The following is an 11,252-nucleotide window of genomic DNA, read 5'->3' as shown; positions in this document are numbered from 1 at the left end:
TTCCTGCTGCCGAGGGAGAATCAACTGGGATGAAGCCCTGCCTTGATACCCAGGCCACTGGGGGCATGTGCCTTTGTGCCCTTATGACTAAAAGGGCTTCTACTCCAAATGCAAAACGTGCTCTCCTGCTGACATCCCCCTCCTTTGCTGATGGATGTCAGTGACATCTTCAGTTCATTTTAAGCTACTTCAGGAATGAGATGCAAAAAACTTATCTGTAGCCAAGGGAATGCAGGCTATCTTGAGCAATTAGTACTGCTCAGCTCTGAATTTTTCCTCAGTGGATCATCCTGCCCCACTAACTGTAATGGGTGTCCAGAGAGACTAATCCCACCGGGATGAAGTTACTCTTCTTCACAAACTGACTTCCCATATGTTCCAAACCTTTTTAATCCCTAATGCCAAAGCTAGTCTCAGTAGGGTCTCCCTGTTTTTGCAGTATTCAGGATTCCCACCCCCTGTGAAACAACCTGACCTTCTTTATAAAGTGAAACTCACATAAACAGAAACATATTGGCAGAGTGTCCCTGAGGTTGCAACCTCCACAGTGCCTTTCTCCCTATCTATCATGCACAACTCACTTGAAAATCTCAAATGATAACTGAATTAAGCTAGGATTTCTTCAATATCCCATATTTTTTGCCCAAAGGTAGTACCAGCTATTTCTAAACAATTTCTGCCAGATACTGATTTCCTCTTTTGTTGTAAGAAAACAGAACAGCAAAAGACCTGGAATGATGGAGACTCGACAACCTGCAAAAAATGTCTGTTTCAGTGCTCAACTACCATTACTCTTAGAAAGACCTTTTTTCCTAATATGTAGCTTAAATCTCTTTTGTTTAAGCCTGTTGTGCCTCAAATGTTGCTGCATCTGCTGGGTTAGGACAATAAATAACTTGTCTCATTCTCTTTAAGGACTCTCTGAGGGGGATTGTTATTGTGTTCTTAATCAAGCTTGCTGTCTCCAGCCTAAACAAATATACCCAATCTTTCATCAGAGATCACATTCCCTAAATCATTCTCATTTCTCTGGGATTGGTCCAAGTTGCCCTCAAATTGGGATGCCCCAAAGATACTGTCTTCTGTGCCTTACATGGCTCTGCTGGCAAAAAGCAACTCTAAGAGGTGGGACAGTTTCTGATAGCAGCCAACCACCAAAGCTGCTGTCCTACCTCCTCTTCCACAAAGGGCACAGAGACATGCCAAGGAAAATACAGCTTCTGGAAGGCAAGTGTCTTTGTTTTGTTGTTAACGAGGAAATCATGCTACAGCAGCTTTCAATATAAGATAAATATTTACTCTTATTTAGGTCACAGAGTGTTTTCTGCTTATGGGCTAAGTCCAGGGATTTAATGAAATAGGGCCTAGTATAAGTAAGTCTGGAGAATAAAAAGCTGACCATTAACATGCTTATGTTATGTTAATGTAGCTCACAGGAACAGGAGGAGAAAATGCATCTTTAGCTTAAGGACAAAATCCGTCCTTCTTTCTACAGGAAATGACATAATGCTGGTTTGATGTTCAACAAAAACAAATGTTGTGCATCAGGCTGCGGTTGCATGATGGGTCTGGAAAATAACTGACCATTAATCCAGTTTGTATGACCACCAAAGAGGTTCTAGAAGTTTTTCAATGTAAAGGTTATTTTGCTTCTGCTTGATATTACGAATTGGGCCCATTCACAGCATCTGCCAGGGCAAACTACACTTTCATTATTACAGTTCTTGTGGGACCACATTATTTTCTGCCTGTTCTGCAGAGACAAGTAGCAAAAAAAAAATAAATTTGCTTCAGTAGAACCTACCAAATGAGCTATAAAATAGGCAGATATTTCATCCTCTCTGTACTCTTGCAAGTCCTCTGTGCTAAGTTTGTTTTTCCAAATTAGTCTTGGATTTTTCTGACCAGTTTTTATTTTCCCACCACTATAAACGATAAAATGAAATTGTAAACCAGTTGGCTGTGATATTGTATTCTTGTTTATGCAAAAATATGAATATTTTGAAGGTCTAAACTGTATTTTGTTTTTTTACCAGAGAGTGCTTACTACTTTTAAAATTTGATGTATGTATGCTCAGGTTTATAGACATGAGGCATATGAAGTTCCTGTATCCCAGCTAAAGACATTCTAGGATATTCTGTCTAAAAAGGCAGAAAACAACCATTTGGGGATGGGCACTGATGTGATATGAAGTGATAAATGGTCAATTCTGGTTGTCCAGACTTGAATAATCAGCATTTAAACCAGATTTTCCAAGTTTGGCTCTGCCTGGCTTATAGCAGAAGCCACCCGTCTTGAGGGCCACTGTAGCTGCAGCACAGCTGCAGAACAGGAGGGAAGGGTGGCTTCAGCCTGTGTGCTCTGTGTTCCCTGTTGATTTGTCCTGTCCTTTGGTCTGAAATGCTGAAAGAACTTCTGGGAACTGAGACTCTCAGGCTACCTTTGGCAACACTTAGAGAGCTCAAGGAAAGGGCTGAGAGGGGAAGCAGGGCTACCACTTCATATGCTGGAGTTTGTAACATCCAGCAAGTCTAATCCAAAGGCTTTGTGCTGAACTTGAGTACTGAAACTATGAGGTTAAGTCACTCTTCAGACAAATACAGTAACATATTTTTAATACTTACAGTTGACTCCTTCTCTGTCTTCATTTGGTTGGACACCTGTTGAAACAAATGCACTGTTTCAGTTATGTAGGATAGATAACTATATTCTTTGGCAAAACAGGATTTGCAACATCCATAAAAGTTCAACGTGTTAAACACTCTTTGGACAGCAAAATGCAGGCCACACTCTATTGGCTTACAATTTAGGTCAACATTTCAGCAACAGCCCTACTCCGTGTTTTGGGACAGGGTCCTGCACCTCTCTTGGGTTGTTTCTGAAGGAAGGACATGGCTCCTGGCATAGCTGCAGCAGATGCTGGGCAACATCACTACCCTGCTTTCTCCGGCTCTTTTCTGAAGCACCTGGGCTTGCCAGCCACAAGGAAGAGGGCATGGATTTTCTTCTTCATCCATGAAAATTGTGGCTGCCCTGGTTCCCTTTTCTTAAATGTTAGCTCTTGTTTACCTGCAAAGTGGCTTACAAAAGTACTCAGATACATCAGGAGACGGAGTCTTGTTCACAAGACATCTTTTAGAGCTACCTTTTGTTCTGTCTTGCCCAGAACTGAAGAGTCCTGCATGTGGTCAAATGCAGCAATCCAAAAGCACGTATGTGTAACGTGCAGTGACAGTGAGATATGCTCTATTTCTAACTTGTAGAAAGTTGCTTGATCCCAGTGGGATCTTGAACACTGAACTCTAAAGCTCTTGGAATTTACTTATGCTCTGATTTCTCCTTTGGATTGTGCTAAACAAAGACAGCTACTGACCCCAGTTCTGTTCCACAGAGGATCATCCCCTCCAGTTGCCCAGCAAGACCCTGCAAGGCTTGTAGCTGAAAAACTACGGCCTGAACTGGCACAAAGTCTGAGTTACTCAGCAGTTAACTTCTGTGAGGCAGAAAACTATAAAGAATAATATGTTCTGGGGCACTACATGTCCACTCCAGGACTTTGATAGCAGCATGACTTGCTGCTGTTGTGTGCAGAGAATTTACTTGTAACTTCTAGCAATATGCTGTATTACGTGAAAAAAAATGGCAAATGAAAATGGCATTTTTCAGATTAGGTGATACAAATGAAGGGCTGCATTACCTGTGTAGGATACTAGTTTAGATGATCTCTGTCTGCGCACCCAGCAGGTCAAGATAGCTAGAAGGCCTATCAGAATGACGATGGAAATGATGCCAGCTGCTTGAGCACCTCGTCCATTTTTTTCCGGGTTTTTGTGGCTTTCTATACTAGAATCATTGCTTTGCTTCTGCTGCGTGTCTAGGATAAAACAGGAAAAGGATGTAGCAAGGTGTACATTTCCACATTTCATTGTAGGCAAATATTTGACCCCCTTTTACACACATACACAAACATTTCTGAAGGACTAGTATCAGACTGATTCTCACGGTATTCATTCTGAGCAAGGCACATTGCCAGCTCACACTGTCTAATAATACAATGCCAGTTTATTTCTCCCTGTCATCATACTGCATGCATCCTTCTTTCTTCCTTTTTGTTCTTTCCTGCCAGCCTTGGGAGACCGTATGTTTGAGCTTATGTCTAGACTTAGTTGAAAACAAATCTATACAGAAGCTATAACATAAATCTGATGGAATTCAGAAAAGTGAGTGAAAATGTGTTTCCCTGAAGTTATTGACAAATTTCCACTGATTGCTGCAAACTAATGTGTTCATATCACATCTCTTCATCTTTCAAGTGTGGGAGAAACCAACAAAAAAAAGTAAAATGGATGTCTTCTCTCCCAGAATACAATATGACAGAACGCTATTACAAAACTAATGACAAGGTTACTTAGTTTTTCTTTAATTTGGGATGACAGCGAGGGTATGCTTTCATATAAACACTCTACTGTACAATTTTTGCTGGTGCACACAATTTTGTTTCCTAGAAATAGCTGACTCTATATTCCCCAGCTATGCTTATGGGATCAGTGTTGTTAAATCCAGAGTATGTGATTCCTTGGAGTGTTCAGGTAAACTAACTTGTGGGTATCCAGCTACAGTTAGGCAAACAACCAGACTTCCTTGCAACAGGGTGTAGAAACCTGAGAGAAAGGTGTAGTGGGAGGCAGGAACAGCAATGAGACTGAACAGTCATCCCCAGACAGCTTCTCTGCACAGCAGTTTAGAAATAATGAAATTCACTATTGTTACTATTTTTATAACTTTTTAATAGCTTCCTTTTTTTAAAAATAGCTTTCTCTTTTTGTGAAGAGTTGAGTGGCTAAAAACTTGTTTTTACTATTGATCACTCATATCAGCAATAAATAGCTTCTTATACCTGTGTTGTTAGGTATATTTTATTGTTCTACTGGGCTAACACTACCTGCTTGCTACAGGCCTACTTTAAATAGTGCACTGTGTTAAACTCAGTTTTGGAGCCTGAAAACAGAACTTCAAAACTAGGCAGAGTGAAAAGTGAATGTGTGTGCTCCAAAGGAGTTGGGCAGGGGTTCAGGAATCATGGATCTACTGTATGGTGCCCACTGAAAAATAACAGGACTCCCCAAGTCATCGTGTTCCCGAGGAACCAAAGGGTAAATCCCAGCAACTGCCTCAGGCTGCCTGGCAAGGGTGTCTGGGTGCTGTTGTCATAAGGAGCTTGATGGGGTGTTCACTTGGATGGAGAAGAAGTCAGAAGTAAACAAAGTCCATGGCTAAGCGTAACTAGCTTGAAACAAAAACTGCATTCTTCTCCTCACTTTTGGGAACTCCTGAAATAACACGTACCCCTCATTCGTGTGTATCTAGACCAAGATATATTGGTTGATATATCCGCTATCTAGAAAACATGGAATATCATGAAGGGACTTACAGTTGGCTGACAGATTTTCCTGCAGTAATTTATTTTCTACGGAGCATTCTATTTTCATGTTGGACGTGGCTTTAACCCTCAGTGTGCTAAAAACGCTGAAGGTGCCATCGGTGTGGCGCGTGATCTTTAGCCCTGATGGGAGCAGGTGGCTGTTGTCTGTTTTATTTATCCAGTAGACATTAGGCTCTGGGTATCCATTGCCAGATCTGCAGCTGAAAGTCACCTCTTCTCCAGTGCTGCTGCTGTTTCTTATCGGTCCACTGAGTACTGGTGGGCTATAACTAGCTGGAGAGCAAGAGAAACAGTCATTGACACGTTGAAATGTGTTGAAAAGACAACATTTTGATGTGGGTTCTGAAGCAGAAGTTCTGGGTTTCGCACGACCCTCATGACTTGAAAGGGAAACACCTGCAGGTTTGGTACGTACGCCAAAGATCTAACTGTAAGAATAACTGGAAGGGCAGAAAGCTGAAGCCAAACCCAAAGGAAGAAAGCACCTTCTTAAGCTGCTATCACCCACTCATGTGCAAGAGCCCTCATATTAATAAAAAGCAACCTGAAAAAAACCATGCTAGATAAACAGCTGTGAGAAGTACTCTCAGTTTTAGATACCTTATCTGTAACATTGAAATTAAGCAGACTTCATTTCAGCAAAGGGCTGAAGTATGCCTCAAAGTTAAGAGAATGCTTAAATGTGATAGTGACATGGCACAAATTTGAAAATTCAGGCAAATATGTGCAAACGATACAAATTCTTACCTGCTAAACTGAGAACAACTTTTGTCTGGTGAATCACTTTGGTATATTCAGTTGTCTGCAATACCACACATTTGTATGTATGTTCATCACTCTGGCTGACGTTTAGCAGTAGCAAAGAAAAATCACCATTTTCCAGTCTATCCCAGAATAACCGAGTCCTGTTTTTGAAGTGAATACACTGTTCACTTTCGTTGTCTTGACCAGAGATCAGTGCATGCACAACTAAACACTCTTCTTGACTATCAGCTATTTGCCAATATACCCGTAAATTCTGTAAGTGAAATTCTCTTCCTTGATAAATGCAACTTAGTGTAGCATTGTCTCCAAGTTTACTGACAATGGTCTTCTCCTCTAGTGCAGTAACTACAAGATAAAAAGAGAGAGGAAAAAAAATGAAGGTTATGGGGGAAAAAAGTAATTATTTTCAAGTATATTCTGCAACATGTGGACTCCAGTATTAGTATTTATAACAGGCAGGTGAATGTGTTCACTTCACAGTCATTCCCACCTCCTGACTGGCCAGTGGCTAATTCTCTCCATGTCTGTCTGTCTGTACATTTTCCAAAGGGACCTTTTACAATATGAAGCCTTCTGCTTGTCTCTTTCTTGGAGGTCCAACCAGTCTCAGCATTCCCAGACCTGTGGATACCTGCAAGTTTCACTTTGCCCATTGACTAGGACTGACTGCATACACATTTGAGTCCTGGTGCTTTATTAATACCTTTTTTTAATTAATAAAAATGTCGGATAACACCAGGTAAATCACAACAACTGGAAACATTGATAAGAAAAAGAGTCCTACCATTATTTTGAGACCCAAAAACTTAAAAAGGGGAGTAAAAACAGTGTTTCTCAAAGTGGGCATGTCAGACCAATCTTATTTTATTACTACCATCGGTGTCATTCTCTCAACAAATATACCCAGCTAGCAAACCAGCATGCCCAGATACCCTCAGTGACACATTTACTAAACATTTACAACCTCTCACAGCCACTTCAGGTATGCCAGCACAGTATTTGCCTTTCAGGGCACTTTTCCTGGCCTGCAGACATGAGAAAGGGAGCCTCTCCTCCTGATGAGCAAGAAGATGATGTCAGCTGGTTGCCAAGCACTGCAGAAGGTGCAGCTACTTGGAAAGGGCCAGGATGGCTTTGACCTCAGCCTCCCTTCTGGGAGGGATGCACCACCTCCCCAGCCAAACCTGGTGCAGCTGTTGGTCAGACCAAAGCAGTGTGCATGTTGTAAATGCTGGATTTGGGGGCAAGAGGGCGTAAGACGTGGGATTGGATAGAAGAGATGACAGCTGGGGGAAGGGATTATGCAGGTGGGTGAATTAGGGAAAGATGACAGGAGTGAGGTTTGGAAATATGGAATCGGAGCATGGCAATGTTTTATGTAAATGGGGATATGTCTTTGTTTTGCTGCACTGGACTTGGAGATCATAGAATCACGGAATGGTTAACGTTGGAAGGGACCTTAAAGATCATCAGGTTCTAACCCCCCAGCTATGAGCAGGGACACCTCTCACTAGACCAGGCTGCACAAAGCCTCATCCAACCTGGCCTTGAACACCTCCAGGGAAGGGGCATCCACAACCTCCCTGGGCAATCTATTCCAGTGCCTTACTACCCCCATGGTGATGAATTTCTTCCTGATGTGTAACTTAAATCTGCCCTCTTTCAGTTTAAAACCATTACCAATTACTTATCCACCAAGTGCTCTATATGTCAAAACCATATCTTGTCAGTTTGCAGACCAGGATGTCATGTAGGCAGTGTCAAACACCTTGCACACATCCAGGTAGATAGCATCAGTTGCTCTGCCACCATCCACCATCTCTGTAGCCTTGTTGTAGAAAGCCACTAGATTGGCCAGGCATGACTTGCCCTTAGTGAAGCCATGTTGGCTGTCGCCAATCACCTCTTTATTTTCCATGTGCTTTAGCACAGTTTCCAGTGGGATCTGCTCCATGATCTTACTGGGCACAGAGGTGAGGCTGACTGCCTTGTATTTCCCTGGATCTTCCTTTTTCCCCTTTTTAAAAATAGGGGCTATATTCCCCTTTTTCCAATCAGCAGGAACCTCACCAGACTGCCATGACCTCTCAAACATGATGCACAGAGGCTTAGCAATTGCATCCACCAGCTCACCCAGGACCTGTGGATGGACCCCATCAGGTCCCATAGATTTGTGCACCTTCAGGTTCTTTAGATGGTCATGAACCTGTTCTTCTCCCGCAGTGAGGGGTGTTTCGTTCTCCCAGTCCCTACTTTCACCTGCTGTGGCCTTTGCAATGAGGCTGGAGCACTTGCCAGAGAAGGCTGATGCAAAGAAGTCATTGAGGACCTCAGCCTTCTCAATATCCTGTGTAGCTAGGTCTCCTGTTTCCTTCAGGACAGGGTCTACGTTTTCCTCGGTTGTCCTTTTATCCCCAGCATACCTATAGAAGCTTTTCTTATTGCTCTTTACATCCCTGGAGAGATTTAATTCCATCTGGGATTTGGCTCTCCTTACCTGATCCCTAGCTGCTTGGACAACCTCTCTGTAATCCTCCCAGGATACCTGCCCTGGCTTCCACCCTCTGTATGCTTCCTTCTTAAGTTTGAGCGTTTCTAGGAGCTGCTTACTCATCCATGCCAGCCTCCTAGAATTTTTATCCTGACTTCCTTTTAGCTCATCTACATGTCTGAGTTTGACTCCCTGGCTGAAAAACAACTGCTGAGGTGACTGCAAGTATTTGCATGGAGGAAGGCAGGCCCTTATCTTCTGCTGGCTGAGACAAGTAGCTGGTTTGAACTGCAACAGGGATGCTGCAGCTCAGTCTTAAGGGAAACCTCTCATAGCAGCAGGAAAAGCAATGTTCTGGAAAGTACTGCCTGGGAAGATGGGGGCACCTCCATCACTGGTGTTATTTAGGAACAGGCCAGGTGGCATCTCTTGAAACTGAATCTAGTACAATTTATCCTGATTTCAGGGCTGGGGACTTTCCTTGATGACTTTGTTAACATCCTTCTTAGTGATTAAATAAGAAGAGATACAACTCTAAAAACATTTCAAGTGATGTCCTTTAACCTTATCTTTATTTTGAAAGGTATTTTTGGACTAGTAGTAGAAAGAAGACTTACTTATATTGGGCACTTGATACAGTGAGGTATAATTCTAGTTGTAATACAGGTAAAGAATGTTAGATCTGCTTATCAACAGCCCTTATTATGCTGCTTCTCAGGCCTTTTGTTGGCAGAGAAAAATGAACAGGAAAGTCTTGTAAAGCAAGCAGAGCAATCTAAGCCAGAGCATCCATAAGGTTCTTCATTATTCTCTGTACTGAAACTGACAGAAGCTGATTTTTTCTTCTTTCCCTGATGCATGTTACACAGAGGAATTCTTAAATGTCTTGCTAAAACACCCAGATGTTTATATTCTACATATTACAAATACTCTGTGTATTTGTCCAAACACATTAAGGGAGGGCATCTTCATTTTTACCTGAAGTGTTCTGAACTTACCAGCTCTCAGGATATGAAGAAGCAGTAAAAGAAATCCACAGCTAAAATAAAAAAGCAAGCAAGAGTGTTAAATGATAGACTTTAGCATCTCTATTGTTTACATAAGCAACAAGCCTAATATTGATTGTTTCAGTATAGCAGCAGAAGTAAGTAAATTAGGTACTGCTCCTATGTAATGTCCCATTAAGTATTTGCATTTTTGACAGCTGCAAAACTTCAGTTCAAACGACTTAACTCTGTGAGTGGGTGGCCAAGGCCAAGAATAGCAATAAAATGCACTAATATTGGAATGAGAGCAGACGGCACAAAGCTGGTGTTGTGCCTGTCTTGTGAAAAATGAATTGTATAGCTTTACTGGGCAAATAGGCCCTGGAGGATCTCTGGATTGTGGGGAAGGAGCACGGTGGCACAGGCCTAAACCCAGGTCACAGCCTTGCATTCCACTGTTTCACCGAAACTCAACAGGTTACAGTTTTATCTGGGCAAAAGATGACAGGCAGCTGACCATGCTGCCCACTGTCTTGTGCACTCAGTAAAAATGTGTAAACAGGAAACGTGCTGATAGTAAGGAGCTGTGCAAAAGCTTTGCTGGAAGGAATTTAGTGTGTTTGATTACTCTGGAGGGGCAAATTGATTCGGGAGTTTCCCAAGGGAGCTACACCTGCTGGATGCCACTGGAAAACCCAGTTTAACCTTATCTATAAAGCCCAGGTGATTTAACTCTTATCCCATGGGGCTTTAAGAAAGATAAATGTGCAGCATTAGGAGTTACTTTAACATAGCCTTTCACCACCATGCCTAGCTTTATACATTGTGCTCTCCTCCAGGCCGCTGGGGGAAAGGAAGATACTGGAAAGCTTCTGGAATGGGAGCTGTGTGGCTGCAGTTGCCCACCTCGATATTGCCCCAGATGCCATAAGGTTGCAAAGCTGAGCTGATGGGCAGAGGGACATGAGCACCTGCTCATCTCCAGTTTGCCCAGCTCACTTCTTCAAGCGAGGAGGACTGTGAGGCCACACAACCTGGGTGCAGCCGGTTTGCTCTCCCTGTTATTCTCAACCCTCAGCCAGGTCCAACACTGAACCAAGAGCTGCAGTAATGGGAATAACTGTTCACAGCAGCCCATGTCCACCTAGGAGCAAGCTCTATGGTCTCCCACCTGGACTGCTTGCCTTCTTCCCTCCAAACCAACCCTGCTCTGCCTAACCCTCCTCCCTTCAAGCCCTAACCCAAGCTCACTCCCTCAGCAGCCATTTCTCACCTTGCTTTTCCCCATCAGCTGTGCTTTACATCATACTCTCTCTCTTCCAGGCTTCCTGCCCTTTCTCCACAGCTACTGCCCCTTTGTCTAGCCAAGCACCAGGATCATCAGCAACCTCCTAGGCACAGCATCACTTCTGCCCAGTTTTACTCCTATCAGCTGCCTGGGCACAACTTGGGTGTCCTCTGCTATGGAGGATGGTCTCTAATTCCCACCTGCCCCCCCCCAAAATATAATCTTCCTAAACTTCCTAAAATGTGGCTTCCCATGGAGAAAACAGAGGGCAATCCTGA

At 42.9% G+C, this 11,252-nt stretch overlaps 1 protein-coding gene across 1 annotated transcript in view; it reads right to left on the bottom strand.

Moving 5' to 3' along the window:
* ICOSLG (inducible T-cell co-stimulator ligand) overlaps positions 1 to 11,252 on the bottom strand; it is a 64,913-nt gene that overhangs the window by 43,636 nt on the left and 10,025 nt on the right. The window contains exons 2-5 of the mRNA XM_009998108.1: positions 9,699 to 9,739; positions 6,192 to 6,554; positions 5,433 to 5,717; positions 3,699 to 3,875 (exon numbers count right to left, since the gene is read on the bottom strand). Coding sequence (XP_009996410.1) covers positions 3,699 to 3,875; positions 5,433 to 5,717; positions 6,192 to 6,554; positions 9,699 to 9,739 — 866 coding nt within the window. The remainder of the gene's footprint in view (positions 1 to 3,698; positions 3,876 to 5,432; positions 5,718 to 6,191; positions 6,555 to 9,698; positions 9,740 to 11,252) is intronic.

The sequence above is a fragment of the Chaetura pelagica genome, unplaced genomic scaffold, assembly GCF_000747805.2.
Source record: "Chaetura pelagica isolate M959 unplaced genomic scaffold, ChaPel_1.0 scaffold360, whole genome shotgun sequence".
In the NCBI taxonomy this organism is placed as follows: domain Eukaryota; kingdom Metazoa; phylum Chordata; class Aves; order Apodiformes; family Apodidae; genus Chaetura; species Chaetura pelagica.
This window is presented reverse-complemented; position numbering and strand designations above follow the sequence as displayed.